Source organism: Condylura cristata, unplaced genomic scaffold, assembly GCF_000260355.1.
Source record: "Condylura cristata isolate star-nosed mole 26May11 unplaced genomic scaffold, ConCri1.0 scaffold00011, whole genome shotgun sequence".
In the NCBI taxonomy this organism is placed as follows: Eukaryota; Metazoa; Chordata; class Mammalia; order Eulipotyphla; family Talpidae; genus Condylura; species Condylura cristata.
In genome coordinates, this window is record NW_004567112.1 from 16,471,379 (window position 1) to 16,490,431 (window position 19,053).

The 19,053-nt window shown below is 39.4% G+C and overlaps 1 protein-coding gene across 1 annotated transcript; it reads right to left on the reverse strand.

Moving 5' to 3' along the window:
* Positions 1-905: 905 nt before the first annotated feature.
* On the reverse strand, positions 906-18,216 carry AS3MT (arsenite methyltransferase). The gene is made up of 11 exons (XM_012723913.1): positions 18,076-18,216; positions 17,772-17,812; positions 17,390-17,517; positions 16,388-16,538; positions 15,787-15,923; positions 14,674-14,743; positions 11,108-11,189; positions 8,700-8,831; positions 8,237-8,379; positions 6,982-7,116; positions 906-1,627 (listed from the first exon to the last, which is right to left on the reverse strand). Coding segments are annotated over exons 1-11 (1,128 nt in total). The 5' UTR covers positions 18,077-18,216; the 3' UTR covers positions 906-1,519.
* Positions 18,217-19,053: the final 837 nt, after the last annotated feature.

Sequence of the window (19,053 nt, forward strand, 5' to 3'; positions counted from 1 at the left end):
AATAGGTCTTAAAAGATACTACCTGGTCCATCCTTGATCTGTAAGTCAAAGGTCTATAGCTGAACCCACTCAGATCTGACAATTCCTTCATTTTTAACAGATTTATTAAAAAAACAGTCTGTCCTGTAGAATCCATTCCAAAGTTTGACAAAGCTTAACAATTTTCACACTCCAAATAAAACACCACTTGGGCCCTCCCTGGTGGCGCAGTGGGTTAAAGCACTGCACTAAGAAGCTGAAACCACTTCCGCATGAGTTCGATTCCCACCTGCCCCGGAGGTGACCACATGGCGTGGCAGACCTCTCCTGACCCGCCCGCTGCTCCCCTCAGCAGTGTACTTCATCGATCTGCCTGTTCTGCTCCCCACTCTGTCTGTGGTGAAGCCTCTCACTGCCCCTGAGCTTCTGGCCTGTACCCCAGTTCTGTATGAATAAATAAATAAATCTTTAAAAAAAAAGAAAAAAAAAACACCACTTGAGTCATGACATCTCCCTGTTTTTCTGCACAGCACGCAGAACAACTAATTGAGATTCCTTATTAAACTATTGTTTGAAGGCCATTACTGAAAAAACAGAACTATCAGGTCCTAATGATAAAGATCATGGCTTCTGTATGACATGCCTTCCTTATATATGTGCTCCCCAACAAAGCTTCAAGTAAAAGTGGACTTTAATTTATGTAACCATCCCTGGAATTTTCCCCTATTCTACAACCTTGAATTATACCTTGAACCCTTGAATTATATCATGAATGTTTCTAATGGTATAATCATCCTCAAAATATTCCTCAATCTCTTCTTTTACCTCTGGAAAATAGAACTAAATATAATCCTTTCCTAAAAGTTTAACCAGGGTGACTTAATATGCAAAGGAAAAGAAACCATTTTTTTCTTATATTTTCTAAGTCATCTTAAAATTATCACTTTTATTGATCCAGTTAGTATTTACTATACAAGGACTATGCTGTCATACATTAGGGTAAACTGAGGTCAAAGAAATTTATTATTATTTCTTTTCATTCAATTACAATTTTAAAAGTTGGTTCAAAAGACCCATTACCTCAAGAGCACTCATACCCAATTTGATTTGGCAATCTCTTAGAATGACTAGCATGATTTTAGTAGGAGGTTGGTTTAATGAGGAGACACAGTAAAATGTCCAAAAGGTGCTGCCAGGTCAGAATTTTTCTTGAAACTCTATGCCAATGGCGATTTCTGAAGCTTTTCTTGAAGGCCATTGACAAAAGCAGTAAAACCGCTCATTTCCATGCCTGACCACTAGGTGGCAGCAGAACTTTGAATTAAGAGAAAAATTGCTCTAGCGCTCTTTAAGTGATTTGATTGAACCTTTATTAGTACGTTCTAAAAAGAAATCACTGACCTTTATCAGTGACCTAGAACACCATGGCCTTTTGCCTTTTATTCTTTCTTATGGTCTGTAGTAGATGAAAAGCAGGTTAAGAGGCATATGCAACACATTCCTTAGTCTCCTACCCACTATCTTCTGGTCAGCTGTAGTTCTAACAGCATTTCTTTGTGCCACAGCCACTGCTAGCAACATCAGAGCGACATCTGGACTTCATGCTGTCAGATTCTTCTGCAAGCTTGAATGGATCTGTGATTGTTTCCTATCAAAAGGCAAACACAAATGGAAGCACAAGTTAAAATGTTTTGATATACCTGAACACATATTTCAGTTTGATTTACACTGATACACCTAGAAGGGAGATTTAATTTTAAAATTCTGTAAGCTCCAGGGAGTAGCAGCAGACATTTTCCTGTAATTTTAAATGAAGTCATTACTACTTTCAAGATAAATGTCATTTCAAACTTTTAAGAGGTGATTTAGGGGGGCAAAGAGAGTTTATTTCACTTTTTTTTCTTTTATGGGATTTCCATTTGTATGTGGCTTTTACCCTCTTGTAACTGAGAACTTTCTCTCTCTGACTCCAGTCTCCAGAAATATGTGAGCAAGACAAGAAGGTAATTCCCAGACACCAGAGCCACCAATAGCAACTGCTGGTGTTCAGATGAGATTTTTTTACAGTGGCCAGAAAGACTGTAGGGCAGTATAGTAGAATATTCAAAAGACAAGATGCAGTCTTTTTTCTCTGTCCTTTCACCTCCAAGTGAAATGTCTCTAACAGCAGTACCAATGGGGACAGACGGAAACTAGGCACAAAGGTAGGAGATGGAGAGCATGAACGAGTTACCTTACATAGTTGACAATGAATTTATTAAGCATAAGTTTACAATTTTACTATTTACTGTTGGCCCCTATAACTAGAAGGGTGTATGAGACAGGCACAGACCCCACTGTTCATGAAATTACAGACTTATGGACTCTTCCTTTCCTTAAGTAACTTACTGGTGACCTTGGTCTCACTGGCTCACACTCCCCGCCACTGTAAGATGCAGAGGCCATGCAGATCCCTAGCGGGAAGGCATCCAGCAGGGCATGTGCGAGCTGAGAGGGGCAGCTGTGCTGGGTGCTGCCAATAGGCAGCCACAGCCTTCGCATTTCCTCCTCTGTGGACGCAGAAGGCCGGGAGAGTTAGTCTCTCCTCTTTTTCACCCATGAAATTGTTTCCACATTCTTTCCATTACATGCTCTGCTATCAATACCATTTCTAAATGTATGCTGCCAGCCCTAACATTACAAAACTTGAATAAAAGGTGGACATGCAGTCCTCATCAACAATGACATCTTAGGAGTTAACGAAAAGCATAGAGTGTGGCACAGCCTACTGGTTAATAATGTCGGCTCCAGAGTCAGACCGGAATTCACATTCACAGCTTTCTAGCTGTGTGACCCGGATTGGTAAATTAATCTTTCTGAGCCTCAGTTTTTTCATCTGTAAAGTGAGAATAATCAGGGTTATTGTGAGGACTTCATGTAGGATGCTTTGTTCAATAAAGGTTAGGTCCTCTGTGTGATTATTATTGTTGTACATGTGACCAGCCCTACTACTATTAACTGGCAAATCTGCATCATTTTGATGCTGCAATTCTAATCATGTAACCTTTAATATTAAAACACATTCTGTTGTTCAGGATTAGAGAAGAAGGACAAGGAGGGGAAAAAAAGAAAAAGGACTATCAGAAATTTAACAAGTCGTTATTGAGTCAATCTCGGTAAAAGCTGTAGCTTTTCTTCCTCTGTTGCAACAATGGATTGGAAGACATAAGAGCAACTCCTTGTACGCCACCTGCCTGCACTTTATTCTAGGGTTTATCATAAAAGGTCTACCATGAAAAAGATAAGAAAGTCCTCCAAAAGCACAAGGTTACTTTTCTAGGACACACAGCTGTTTCATTCTTTACTCTTCTTTCAGTGTCAATTACTCCCATTTAAAAAAAATTGGAACCCATCTAAAGACTGGCATAACTGCAGGCAGAAATAAGACAGAGTAGAAAGGAGACTGTTAGGATAAACCAGCAGAATGACACCACAAACATCTGAAATCAAGAACCCTCCTGCACTCACCCCTAGTGCTCACAGGAAGGAGAGTTATGCTGCAAGAAATGGCCTTCTGCAGCAGTGAACATATTTAATTTTTTAGCCAGAGATACTAGAAATGTAATGGCCAGAGGAGAGATTTCTGTCCTTAAGGCTGTTCTCGTCTGAGAACTTTTCTGAGTAGCCAGTAGTCAGAAAACCAGTTACCAAATTGCAGTCATGAAAACATTCCAAAATAAGCAGTATTCTGACCAGCAAGATTTTATCAGTGAAATCCCAAGGTTTCAAAATACCAATAACACATATATGAAATGTTTAATGGATTAAAAAGTCAGAAGTCAAATTCCTACTTTCTAAAAAAGATCACCTCTTCAGAAAAATATCAAGTAACAATAGTCAAGTGCTGGGGACTTTGCTACAGCAAACTGAATTCTTCTCCAGCTCTAAAGGAGGCTCCTGTACTTAGCTTGGGTTTGACTTATGCAGAAGAGGTCAAACAACATGTTAACATTTATGGCTCCAGGATTTCTCTAAATAATCTATACTCTTAAAGACTGTTTATGGGGCCCTCCCTGGTGGCACAACAGGTTAAAGCACAGCACTATGAAGCTCTACCACAGCCACTGCAGCATAAGTTTGATCCCTGGCCAGGGGGGTGACCCACATGACGCAGCTGACCTCTCCTAGCCCACCGCTGCTCCCCTCAGCAGTTTGTTTCAGTCAATCTGCCTTTTCTACTTCCCACTCTGTCTCTAGTGAATCCTCTCACTTCTTGTACCTCTGGCCTGTACCCCACTTCTGTATGTATAAGTAAATCAATCTTCAAAACAAAAGACTTTTTATGAATTAATAAAAGGAGGAAGAGAAAAGGCACCAGAGTTATGTGTATATTCAGTGTGTCCAAAATTACTATAAAATACAAGCAATAGAAAGTGAAAATTCAGAGAGAAAGATAACAGGGTTTCAGAGTCCAGGAGAAAGGGTATGTGGGAGACTGATAAAAGAATCCTAGTGCGGGCCCCCCCCAGGTGGCGTAACGGGTTAGGACGCAGCACTCTAAGCTAGCTGCAGCAGCTTCAGTGAGAGTTCAATTCCCAGCCCAGGAAGTGACCCACATGGTGTAGCAGACCCACCCGATGCTCCCCTCAGCAGTGTACTTCATCAGTCTGCCTGGTTCTGCTCTCCACTCTGTCTCTGGTGAAATCTCTCACCGTCCCTACACCTCTGGCTTATAACCCAGTTCTGTATGCATAAATAAAAAAATCTTAAAAAAAAAAAAAAAAGAATCCCAGTGTTCAGAACCCAGTTCCAGCAACCAAGAATCTTACTAAGTACAAACCCACAATTGTTTCTTGAGTATGTGTTATGTGCAGGCACTGGGGTGACATTGTACATGAGGAAAAAGTAACTCTTACCTGCCATTTCACATGAGTAAACTAAGAGTTTAGGGAGGTTAAATGTCATCATACCTAAGGTTACACATACCTAAGGTGGCTAAGCCAAACTCTGAATCTAATCTAACTTCAAGGCCTCTGCTCTTAAATCCCACCCCATGTCACCATCTGACTACAGCAGTATCAGTATCTTATTTCCTGGGCTCCCAACATTCAGTTATACAGGTGCATTACTGTTATGAAAGTGGTGATTCAGAAGTTCTGTCAGCCCAAAGAGACTTGAAGTTCATCACTAAGTCAATTTAAAAGAATAAAATATATACATTAACAGATGTATTAGTAAAATAATTATGATAGCATGAACAGTGGAAAAGGTGAAAATACATAAAAGAGAATGGCAAAGAGGGATACTAACATCTGTTCACATCTATCTATCTCCTTTATAGCGTGGTTCTATTTGTGACAAATGCCTTGGAAAATGCTATGACAATATTTCAGCTAGTAGGTATGTTCTAAATATGACTCTAAAACATTTTAGAAAATAATTGTAAAATACAGTGGGATGATAGCTCAAGTTACAATTAAGAAGTGAAAGTGCTATAAAAGTCGGCATTTCAAAACAGTGGAAATGATTATTTAATAAATGAAATAGGAAAAACTGAACTGATCACTATTTGGGAAAAGCCATACCTTATCTCAATGTCTATGCTAAAATAAATTCCAGATGAAATTAAAATTCTAATATAAAAAACAAAGCCATGAAATTACTAGAAGGAAAAAAAATTACTAGAAGAACTTCATAACCTTGGATTAAACAACTATTAGGTCTGAAACCAAAAGTATAAGCAACCAAAGAAAAATTAGATAAGTTAGATTTCATCACCATGACTTGTTGGCCCGTTGACTAAGATCAAGCGAAGTTAAAATTTTTTTCATCAGTTAAAAACACTTGTGCATGAAAGGACACTAACAAAAGAGCAAAATGACAATGCCTAGAATGGATGAAAGGTTTTCAAACCATGCATCTGGTAAGGGTTTAGTATCCAGAACACATAAAGAACACTTACAACTCTACAATAAAAGGATAAACCATCCAATCAAAATAGCAAAAGGACTTGACTAAGCATTTCTCTAAAGAAAATATACTGTCAATAAATACATGAAAAGAATTTAACATTAGTACTTAAGGAAATGCAAATCAAAATCATGATGTACCAATTCACACAGAACCAGGACAGCTACAACCAAAACAAAGCAGAAACTAACAAATGCTGGCAAAAATATAGACATCAGAATCCTCGTACATTGCTGGTAGCTATGTGAATGGTACAGCTGCAGTGAAAATTTTGGTAGTTCCTCAAAAGGTTAAAGGTAGAATTACTATGTGACCCAACAATTCCTCTCTGAGGTCTGGGCCCCCAAGAAATAAAAACAAGTACATAAATGGCACACAAAGCACATGCAATGATGTCAGCAATACCATTCATAATGGCCAAAAAGAGGAGAGCACCTAACTGACCATCAACTGATAAATGTACCAACTAAATAAATATACCAAAAAGTTCAATGTATTAAAAAAATTAAACAGCACATTATTTTTCTGCCTACCAGACATGCAAAAATTTAAGACAATATTATCAAATATTAGTAAGAGTACAAGGAAAAATATTCTTGTACATGACAGGTAGGCATATAGACTGGTACAATCTTTCTGGAAGACAATCTATTTAAAGACTTTAAAATACCTATGCAAAATCTGAGTAAGTCTGTCCATGATGGTTCTTAATGTTTTTTGTATGTGAACTCTTTTGAGAACCTGATGAAAGTAACAGACTCTTTTCCCAAGAAAAAAACATACATACACACAAATACACACACGCTATCATTTCAAGGGGGTCATGGGTGCTCTGAAGTCATTTATGTATGCACTAGATTATGAATCTCTGACTTACTGTCAGCACAGAAAAGATGATGTTATGATATCAAACAGGTACAAACATGTTAGAAATAAAGTATAGTAGCCAAGTAATTGAGTAACAGTTTTGTCTAGCTTTACTAGTCTGTGGAAAGCATAACAATTTTATAAGTGGTCCTCTGTGGAGGACAGGCAATTTAAAGTCAAACAAACCTTTGGTTCTAAAGTAGAACAACCTCTAGATGTTGGCAACTTCTCTCCAATTGGTCTGATCAAAAAATCTTGGGCAAATCGTGAATTTTTCAAGATAGCTGCTGTTTCTTCATCCACTTCAACAACTTCACCTTCCTGAAAGCATGAAAAGCACATGCTAGTTTCATGCTCATTTCCAGATGGAACAGACCAGGGTCATAATCACTTTTTTATTTGTGGCAATGTTTACAAAAGGGACACCCCTTGTTCTAATGTCTAGTTTCTTCTCCAAAGACAGATGTAAAATCATTGCTCTCTGAGTTTCACCTTATTCATCACTGAAAGGGGGCTTTAAATGAGTGACTTTTGACATGTCCCAAGGTATGTGAAGGGCCCATGCCTTGAGAATAAGGAGTAAGCACAGGAGATTGGGCTCATTAATCTGCTCCCATTAGATAAACTCTGCTCTTGTCCTTTTATATATTGGTGTTATGTAAAGTAATGCCTGACATATAGTAAATAATGGTGTTTCAAGTACAAAATTGCTTTTAAAATCCTGCTATTGAAAGTTTTTTTGATTAAATGGATGTTTTCAAAGGCCCTTTCCACCCTGATTCTGTGAGTCAAGGGCAGTACACCAGTGAAGAAGCATTTATGGTTCCACTGTACCAGTGGCCTCTAAGGAGACTTGAAGATGCAATATGAAACAAAAACTCAGGATAGAAACAATAACGTCTTCCATCTTTAGAACAAATAATGACTACATCTTCCATTTACTATGTTTCCAGTACATACCAATGTTTTCCTATAATATTGCTAGTCATTATAGAAATTCTGCAAAGGATATATTATTATCCCTGTTTTTACAGTGGAACATGCTTAATATAAAATAACTACAATGATTTACGTATTTATGTAATAAATAATAAAACCAGGATTCAAAACAAGGTTTCTATTCTCAAAGTCTACTTTACAAAAAAATGAGTGTCATCACTAAATACAAACAATCCTTTGATTCCATGACACAATTAAACAACTGAAATACCATTATTATGGTTACATAAGAGAACATCTTATTCCTAAATTATACATACTGAAATATTTAAGGGTAAAATACCATAATAGCTGCAATTTACTTTTAAAAAGCCAGTAAAATATACATACACTTGTGCCCACATACATAAAGAAAGTGAGAACAATACAAGATTAAGAAAAACTACCTAGAACAAGGGTAAGAGAGGTAAAAATGCCAGAAGTCATGGAATGTTTTATTTACCTTAAATGTGAAATTTGCATCAAATATTAGTTCTTTCTCATGTCCTGTGATTCCTCCATTGTAAATAACTTGGCATCTTTTGGCTGGTCCTGTCTTAGGGAGTTTGAAGAGACGAAATGTTGCAGAAACAAAACGACAGTCACCTAAAAACGAAATTAGTTCACAGCTTGTCTCCAGCATTCCAGCAGCCACTGATCTGCTCAGCAGTGAAGTGTGTATGTATTTAAAAGATGTTTTTCATCTTTGCATACTAACAACTGTCTTTTATAGTACTTCACTCTATTTAAAGAATGTCTGCAAAGTACTTTATTAAATTCCAAGTTTGGGCAGTATGTCTTAAAACAGGAGACAAACTAGAGATTTCTGAGTGACACAAGGTCTCCTTTGAAGAGAATCACTGAGTAGATACTTGCTAATCACCAAATCTCAACCATTCAGGGTGCAGCTATAACATGTTTCTTACCAGTGACGCTCTCTAGCTCCTTGTTTTGAATTGTAATGAGATGGGCAGTGACCAGACGTGGAGAGGAGAAGCCAATTTTTTGGGCCAGGACAGCAAGGTCCTTCCAGTACAAAGCACCCCCAAGGCACTCACCTAAAAAAAGGAAGAAACGGACTGACCAGTACAACTAGGTATAATGGCGTTAATCCTCTATATAAGTCATTAGGATAGCTAAAGATAGGTCATAGAAATACAAGAAGGACCTGCATTCCCCCCTCCCAAGGTCTAGAAAGTCAGTTAATGCTAACAAATGATTTTGGGGGAACATTCTTCAGGACAGTCATAGTGTCTTAAACCCAGCTACAATCATACTGTTTATGGATCATGTAGCCCCATCAGGATAAGTACTATGCCATGCAAGTGAAAATATAAAAAAGAAATTTAAAAAATTGCCTCTTAGCTCCAGATTAATCTCATAACGATCTGTTACTAGAACAGTACTACTAGTATCCACAAGGCATATCAATAAAGAAGTCCTATAATGATTGCCAACAAGAGAAGTGGTATAATCATGTAATATAATTGTGGAACACATGCATTTTAAAATATTTTAAATGAAGTCCCTCCCTGGTGGTACAGCAGGTTAAAGTACAACACTACGAAGCTAGCCACAGCTGCTTCTGCACAAGTTCGATCCTCAGTCAGGGAGGTGACCCACATGGTGCCAGCAGACCTCTTCTGTCTCGCCCTTCCTCTATCTGCCTGTTCTGCTCCCCACTCTGTCTCTGGTGAATCCTCTCACCACCCCTGCACCTCTGGCCTGTACCCCAATTCTATATGCATAAATAATCTTTAAAAATATTTTTTTTGTAACAAAAATAATGAACAACCATATACCAGAGACATTTTGCGGGGGTGGAGTGGGGAATGGGATCAAAAACAGTGGGGGGGGAGGGTGAAGAGGGAAATGCACGGGATTATGGTGATGGCACACGGGTGACTTGGTGATGGGAAACCCACGGGGATTACAATTGAGATGGAAAAAAATGTACAAAATGATGTAAAAATAAACTTTTGTAAAATAAAAAAATATATATATATTTTTTGGCCCTCCCTGGTGGCGCAGCAGGTTAAAGCATAGCACTAAGAGACTGAAGCCACTTCCGCATGAGTTCGATCCCTGCCTGCCCTGCAGGTGACCACATGGCGTGGCAAACCTCTCCTGACCAGCCTGCTGCTCCCCTCAGCAGTGTGCTTCATAGATCTGCCTGTTCTGCTCCCCACTCTGTCTCTGGTGAATCCTCTCACCCTCCGCATCTCTGGATTGTACCCCAGTTCTGTATGAATAAATAAATAAATCTTTTAAAATATATATTTTAATGGAATATTTAATATTTAAATATTGATATTTAAATATTTTAAAATATTTTAAGCATAGGAAATATGCTTTAAAAAAGTGAATACTAATTTTTCTATATAAGCATGCTCCCAATTTTATTATATACACAGAGGGGAAAAAAACTAAAGGGACTAAAATGTTAGATGTTATTGCTAAGTTGTATGATTGGTAGTAATTTTTCTTTTTCTATTTTCTAACTTTTAAATAATAACCATTTATTATTGTATAGTTAGAAAAAAACTATACAAAAAGCTAACTTTTTGTTTTATAGTCAGACTGACCACATATGTGCAATTCTAGCTTCCACATCGAGACCCCATTAAAATTACAATAAAGAAAAATTAAATGACAATAAAGGAATAAAAGATACAATAATGATGAGATTATAAGGGAGTTAGGGATATCAGCTGTGGCACAGTTAGCCTCATTTATACACTACAGCCTTCAAAGTATTTTTTTTTTAAGATTTTATTTATTTATGCATACAGAAATGGGGTAGAGGCCAGAGGTGCAGGGGCAGTAAGAGGATTCACCAGAAACAAAGTGGGGAGCAGAACAGGCAGATCGGCAAAATACACTGCTGAGGGGCACAGTGGGCTGGTCAGGAGAGATCTGCCATGCCAAGTGGGTCACCTCGGGGCAGGGATCAAACTCGCACTGGAATGGCCACGGCTTGGCTTGGCTTGGCTTAGCTTCACAGGGCAACCCTCAACCCACTGCACACCAGGGAGGGCCCCTTCAAAGGACCTTTACATTCATTTTCTACTTAATATCATCACAGTCCTGTAAGGCAAATTGCATTATTTTCTACATCTTACAATTTGGAAAACAATGACTCAAACAAATTAATGAAATTGGCTATAAGATCATGCCACTTTGGCATGGCAAGGAAGGATTGCCATGGAAACTGAGTCTTCTAACCTAATTCCACATATTCCCACATCATAAAGTTTCATCCTGAATATTAGCATAATGGAGCTGTGCAGCTGACCAAGTATTTCCCTTACAACAAAACCAAACAAACACTTACCCCATAAAACTTTGTGTTTCCTGATTTCTTCAGGCAATTCAAGGCTAGCATAGACGTCACTGAAATACAGCTCCCCACCATGCTGAAAGGGCAGAATTTTAGTACAAAGGTCACATTAGTGTCAGCAAAGAAAGAAATTTTGGGGATAAAATCAATCTTAAAAACCAACAACAGTGCTTGAACTGACCTTTGTGAACAATTAATAGATAGCTCCCTAGTTACAGTCAATGGCTAAATGCCTGATTTTTTTCAGGTACCAACAGGTAATAAAACAGGCTTTCAGGACTGCCTCCCAGACATGTTAGCACCACACCTGTCCTGGCAGGGCCCCCACCAACAGCCCCCAGCGACCTTGCACTGCATTAAATCCTATTTCATTTCACTATAGGATAGGTGAACATGGTGAGTTCAAAACCTTCTCAAGAGAGTCCCTGGACAGAAACACATCCCCAAACACCTCCAAACACCTATCAATGTCTTTTTTTTTTTTTTTTAAACACTGTATCATCAACTATATAACAGAGTATATTACTAAGTTATAATAAGCTGTGGAGGATGGCCCTCTCTGGTGGTGCAGCAGGCTAAAGTGCAGCACTGCAAGCCAGCCACAGCTGCCTCAGTGCAAATTCTATCACAGGCCCTGGAGGTGACCCACATAGCACAGCAGACCTCTCCTATCTCCCCCCTTCCTCTATCTGCCTGTTCTGCTCCCCACTCAGTCTGTGGTGAACCCTCTCACCACCCCTGCTCTTCTGGCCTGTCCCCAGTTCTGTATGCATAAATAAATAAATCTTTAAAAATAAACTGTGGAGGTTAATCTAGGGACTAGGGGCTAAGACCTACCCACAGTTTGAATATTGCTAGTCCCCATTCTATTAATTCTAAACATCCAAAAGCAATATCACTTTGGTTAAATCCTAATACAGTCCCAGAAAGATAATTTGGTAGATAAAATAGACCACAAAGCAAAACTTCCAAGAGGATGGAACTGGTTGATGTGAAGCATTTAAGCAAAACTGGCTCTAAAGATGATGAACAGCACTTGCAATTTCAGGCAAGTAAATAACTTCCTTTAAATAGTAAATTGGGTTCAAATCTTTCATTACTCCTTCTGGATCTGAGGTGACTTTTATAAAACAATTTTTGGTTGTTTCTTACATAACAAATACCTTAAGTGGAAAGCTCATGAAAAGATCGTTGTATAAATTATTTTTCACAAATTTGCCTTAAAAGGTGAAAAATATTACTGTTTAGAATCCTTTATGAAGTCAGGCCTTTGTAAATGGGCAAATATGGAGAATAAGAAATAATCTGTTAATACAGCTATTCATGTGTTTTATCTATACGTTTGTTACATGTATGTATTATATACATTTATGTTATGTGTGTGTGTGTCTCTCTCTCTCCTAAATATACTCAGGTTACCTAAAATTTTATCCAGTCTGGGAGCCTCCCTGATGACTAAAGGGGTTAATTAAGTAGCAGCACTATCTAGCTATCAGCAGCCACTACAATGTAAGTTTGACTCCCAGCCAAGAAGCTGACCCACATGGTACAGCGGACTGCTCCTGTTTTGCTTGCTGCTCCCCTCAGTAGTGTATTTCAGTAGATCTGCCTGTCTGCTCACAATGTCTCTGGTATTTCCTCCCATCCCCCACACTCTGGCCTACACCCCAGTTCTTGTATGCCTAAATAAATAAAACTAAATCTTAAAAAAAAAAAAAAATTTTAGCCAGTCTAAACCAAATACAGTCCCCGGCTTTTTTATAACTAATAGAAGAAATACCCATTATTCATAAACTCTTCCCTCTAAAAAATTATATAGCTTTTGTAATACTATAATTTATCTTTATATATAACATTTTAAAATATTGTCCTTAAAATCTCTGGAATATTAGTAATAAGGAGCTTTAGGATTTTATTTAATTTCAAGAGCATGGCAGTCTAGATTGTATAATAATGTCTCTATCTTTTAAAAATATATTTTGGTGATGATAATGAGCTGGTGTATAAAATAGCATATTAATTAAGATATTGCTAAATCATTTCTACATAAATATTCTTATTTTATCTCTATAACAGTCCTTTAAACCAAATTTTTCAGAGTATCTTTCACCTAGAAGATATATGTCTGGAGGGCGTGAAAGGTCTGCAAGTTTTCTTGCTAGACAATAGTCCTTGTAAAGCTCCTTTACCTTTAACTTCCCAAAGATCTGGAATCCTGCAAAACTATGCCTACACAACATTTTAGGAGCTGGAAAATGTATTTATTGCAGACTTTAATAATCAGTGCTATTTTCTGCAGCTCTACAGATTCCTGCAGTTCCTGCTATTTTAGGATCATGTAGAACAGCAAACAGAATAGCCATAAAACAAATGTCTTGTTTTGTTTTTAACTCTTGAATTAAAGAGGAATTTTTTTTTAATTTAAAATGTTTTTTCTTACATTGTTGTAATCCCTATTTCTCCTGCCACCATAGCACCCATGAACCATCACCATATTCCCTGGTGTTCATCCATCCTGTTCTGCTCCTCTTTCTTCTCCTTCTTTTGCCATAAGCTTCAGTTCTATGGTCAACTTACTTATTTTAACTTTTTCTTGACCTTTTATTTGGTTTCTATATATTCCACATATAAGTGAGACCATCCAGTACTTCTTTCTTCTTCTGACTAATTTCAGCTAGCATAATCCCTTCATGTTCCATGCATGTTGCCTCAAGTGACATGAGTTTGTCTTTTTTGATTACCAAGTAATATTCCATTGTATAAATAGACCACGGGCTTTTTGATCCATTCTCTATTTGGGGCATTTGGGTTGCTTCTATATCTTAGCTATTGTAAATACTGCTGTAATAAACATAGGAATGTAGGTTTCCTTTCAAATTAGTGTTTTTGTGTTCTTTGGGTAGATTCCTAGGACTGAAATCACTGGATCAGATAGTAGATCTGGTTTCAGTATTCTGAGGTACCTCCACAGAGATTTCCATAATGGCTGGACAGTTTAATTCCCACCAGCAGTGTAGGAGGGTTGCTTATCTTCACATCCTCGCCAGCATTTGTTGTTTCCAGATAAAACAGATATTTTATAATTTATTGGGTTTTTTATTTTATTTATTTATACATTAAAAAATGGACAGTAAGCCACAGGTGTGGGGAGTGGGAGTATTTACCAGAGACAGAGTGGGGAGCAGAACAACCCAATCCACTGAAATACACTGCTGAGGGGAGCAGCAGGAGAGACAGGAGAGGTCTGCCGCACCATGTGGGTCAGCTCCCTGGCTCTGGATCTAAGTCATGCCAAAGTGTCTGGCAATAACTTGATAGAACTGAGACTTAAACCCTGCACCACCAGGGAGGCCCGAGATAAATATTTTAATATGTTCAGTGACAATCATGACTCAGATTTATTATCTTTAGCAGCCTAAGTTGCAAAAGCATTCCCCTTTCTTGCTACCCCTTTTTAATTTGGTGATAGAGTTTGAGTGCTCAGCTTAAGAGGTTAAGAATAAGATAGACCAGTCTGCCCTCACTAAGGGTTTCCCATCACTCCTCTCTCACCCCTTTACCTTTAGCACTCGATACACCTCTTGCAGCACTTGCTGTTTATCAGGCACAAGGTTAATGACACAATTTGATCTTAAAAAAAACAGAAAGAATGTCAAGCAAATCTGTACACTACTCAGAGATCTTCAAATCCTTTCAGTCATTTTTTTTTAAAGATTTATTGATTTATGCATACATAACCAGAGGTGCCAGGTGTGTGAGAGGATTCACCAGAGACAGAGCAGGGAGCAGAATAGGCTGATTGACACTGCTGAGGAGAGCAGCGGGCAGGTCAGGAGAGGTCTGCCATGCCATGTGGGTCAGCTCCAGGGCTGGGGATTGAACTCATGCTGAAGTGGCTTTAGCTTCTCAGTGCTATACTTTAATCAAACGCTGCACCACCAGGGAGGACTGTTTCAGCCACAATTTTTTTTTAAAGAATCATTTATTTATGCATACAAGAACTGGGGTACAGTCCAGAGGTGTGGGGTGTGAGAGGATTCACCAAAGACTAAGTGGGGAACAGAACAGGCAGACTGACCTTTCAGTCATTCTTAAAGCTAGTTCCCACCATTTTCTCAAGGCACCATTCTTTCTGCCTCCGCCTCTCTTCTCCATGCTCAACTTTTGCCCAAGTTAAGGAAGGTGGACAGTGTTTAATATTTCAACAAACTCTTAGTGAGTTTAGGTGTGCAGAAAAAAACCACCAGGCATAATTCTTATTTGTTTCTGTCCTGTTTACCAGGCAAGAAAATGAAACCCAGATACAAGTCTTAAGCTACATGTAAACAGGCTAACTTTCTGAAAGCTATCACTTGAATGAGTTCACAACTTGGAGGAAAGAAACACTGAATTCTATAAATTAGCCATGAAAATAATACTTAGAATCAGAGATCAGCAGAGTTTGTATGAGCAGACTCAGTGCAGTGGTCTTGCTGGTCTTTGGAGCTCATCAGTTCATGGATAAAGTTAAAATAAGTTCTTCAGTCAGTAGGCTACAAACAGCTCAGACCAGCTCCCGTTCTTTATGAAGTTATGCTAATTTAATACCCTGAATGGGGGTCAATTCAGGAAAAAGGGGTGACATTTTGGTGTCTAACAATAAGCAGATTATATTCATATAAAGATATACCTACACAACAATATCATAACTCTCATTCTTGATTCCAGCCTCTGTCAACTTCTCTATGTAGCCATGCACAAAAGTCACATTGGGAGTCTGGAAGCCATATTTTTCCATGTGATATGCAATGTACTTTTTAGCCACTTCAATCTAAAAGAAGAAAAATACAGATTTAATAAAGAGCTTCTTAAAAATACTACTTCAGTCTAAATTTTTTTTCTACCACTAATGGAATACACTTCCTCCAGACCATTTTGAATAAACAAGTAATCAAGTCCCTCTGGGCAAGCTGGGAATATTACAGCCCCAGACAACTCAATAGGAGTAACTTCCCTGCCTGTTTAAAGAGACTCTTTACTCATTAAATTATCTTTCAGGATAGATGGCAAGAGGAAGAGATCAGACTGTGATAGCCACTTATCAGATCAAACTTCTGACTGTGTTCTCCTAGAAAAGCCCTGATTGTCAAACTTGCCAGTTCCAGGTACAAACAGCCTTCTTAATTTAAGAAGCAGCCTTCTTAAATTATCATTGGAATCAGAAGGAAACAACTTTTTTCTCCAAAAGAATGTTTTTGAGTATTTTTTTTCTTGTCTTCCAAGTCATTGTCTCACCTGACCTTCTGTCATGTCTATTCCAGTGACATGACCCTTCTCACCAACCAGTTGGCTGAGTGCATAGCAATCTCTGCCACTCCCACTACCCAGGTCCAAAATCCAGCAGTTTTCCAGACTCTCGGGGATGACCAGACCACAGCCATAATACCTGGATGTTATAAGAAACCAGAGAGAATAAATTGTTCCCTTTAAGACTCTAGAAATAAATTAAATCTTATAAATTCTTCCTCCTTCCCCTTTCTATCATTCATTTCTAAGCTGAGAGCTGCGTGAAAGGTGGGACTCTTATCTACTGTTTACCACTGTATTGTTGAGCACTGTACCAGCTACTAAGACAAATAAGCCATATGTGTTGAATTAATACATTTGGGTATTATCTGAATGTCTAACACAGGTCTAAAGCTATCACAGCTATTGAAGAAAAAAACAAGTGGCAAGATTTTGTCTCCTACCTGTATACTCAAACTGGGGAGGTAAAACAAGAGCACAGAAAACATCTTCCATGATTTATTGACAAACTGAGTGGCACAGGTACAGCACATGCTGTAGGGAAAGGGGTGCTAAAGGTTTGGGGAAGGCATAAGGGCATTATATCAGTGAAGTGTTAGATGGAAAAGTTCTGGAAGGTAGAAGGAAAGGGAAGGTAATCCAGATTGCTAAATGCAGGCTGGGCAGCAGTGAGATGGCAGTGAGGAAGGGAAAGTTCTGGCTAAAGCAATATAGGGTATCAGAGGAAGCCAAGACTGGAAAGGAAGTGTCGACTGGACAATCTTGACTGCCAGGCTCAAGGAGCATGAATGTATTCTGTGAGTGCAAGGGGAGTGCTGGGGAGGAAGGGTTTCCACCAGAAGGAAGCAGTAGGACTACCTGTGCTGTTTGGACTTTTACCATTGACAAGGAAGCCTGAGGGACAAGGAAAGCCTGCCCTACTGACCAGCATCACCACCTTCTGGAAAAGCTGCTGTCTGGGCTATTCGGTGAGGCAGACAGGCACTCTACCTCAAGGTTACTTCCTCATGTACATTCTGCAGGGCTTCCCGTATATGCTTGGCAATGGGCCTCGCTGGAGTGACACAGGCATTGGTCTGGAGGTCTGCTGATTTCGTCAACACCTGCCCGTAGTAGTCCTAACCCAGGACCAAGGGTGAAAAGGGGTGAGAAGAGGAAAAGAGCTGGAGCTGGGTTCTGCAAGGTGAAGGTCTTTCTGAATGTCCCCCACCCACCCAACCTTCCAGGCGTGGCCTACTTTTGCTTTTTGCAAGCCCAGACTACTCTGTCCAAGTCCTTGGGGGTGCAGAGTAAGGTGTGGGTCAGAGAAGGCTGGACTTTCACATGCTGAGGGCTCCCCAATCCCCACTGTAGGCCCAGGGCTCTCACTCACCTGCACGTCCTTCCAGATCTCCGTTTCCGGGGGCGCTGCCACTACCAGGATTAAAGGTAACAAAAATGCTCCTATTTAGTAGCAAGGACGTGTGAAAGGGGTGTGCTGGGAAGGAGAGTGCTGGGAAGGAGCGTGCTAGACCCCACCCCCAGACCCAGGGAGTGTTGAGGGGAGGAAAGTGAGGATTAGGAAGAGAGGGGCTCAGGGCCAGAAAGCCTGCAGCCAGGGTTGGGGTGAGGCGTACAGGGCAGCGGCCAGAAAGCCTGCCAGGGTTGGGGCGAGGCGTACAGAGCAGCATTCTTACTCTGTCTTGGAACTCCGGGACTAGGGTCCGGTCTCAGAACTCCGGGACTAGGGTCCGCAAATCTAGCCCTCCAAAGCTTAGCGCGCAGCGGCCCGCCCCGGGCAGGAAGGCCAGATTTCCGCTGGGCGGGCTTAAAAGCCCGGGCCTATCCCGCGCTGTCAGTGCAGGAACGCAGCTCTTTCAGACCCTGCCCCCGCGCGGCCCGACCGCCCACTGCCGACTGCGTGTGCTCACTTCTCTCAGGCCTTGCTGGCCTGAAGCCTGCCTGGCTACCTTTCCTCTTCCCTACCAGGAAACGACCATTATACTGTTTATTAATATCTTCCTTAATCGCTGCGAAATGAAACTGGTTTTCAGGCTTAAATGAACACTCCTGTAGATGACTTTTTTCTCATTCCTTTTTTAAAGTCAAGTTTATTGAAATGTAATTTACATTCAGTAGAATTCACCTTTCTTTAGCTTTAAGTTCTCTTATTCTGAATACGTAGCCAGCACCCTAGTGAATGCTTCCATTTCTCTTGCCTATTCCAAGGAATGCCCTCATCCACCTCCTACTCCTAAACCACTGTCCCCTCCTTTTCCAGAAGTTCAGGGAGATAAACTTGTACATATGTAGTCATTCTCAGTCAATTTTGAATTGTATTTAAGAAAGGAAGTTGCTTTTTTATAACCAATCTGGAATGCTCGCTTAAATTTCAGTTTTGTAATATTTGTATCACTAAAAGAAGTCAAGCATTTTTATGCTCAAGATCAAAATTTTTGCATCAAGCGCAGATAACTGTCTTTAAATCTAATTGATTTACTTTACACATTTCTTTTTCAATTATAAATTGCCTAGTTGAACTTTTGTGGTTGAGCTGATACCTTAATTGAGAAAAACCAATTAGTGATTTCATACTTTTATATTCTTTTCCAGTTGGCATTTATGCTTGTTTTCTTCCACTTTTATTTCTTCTGTTTTCTCTCTAAATTCTAACC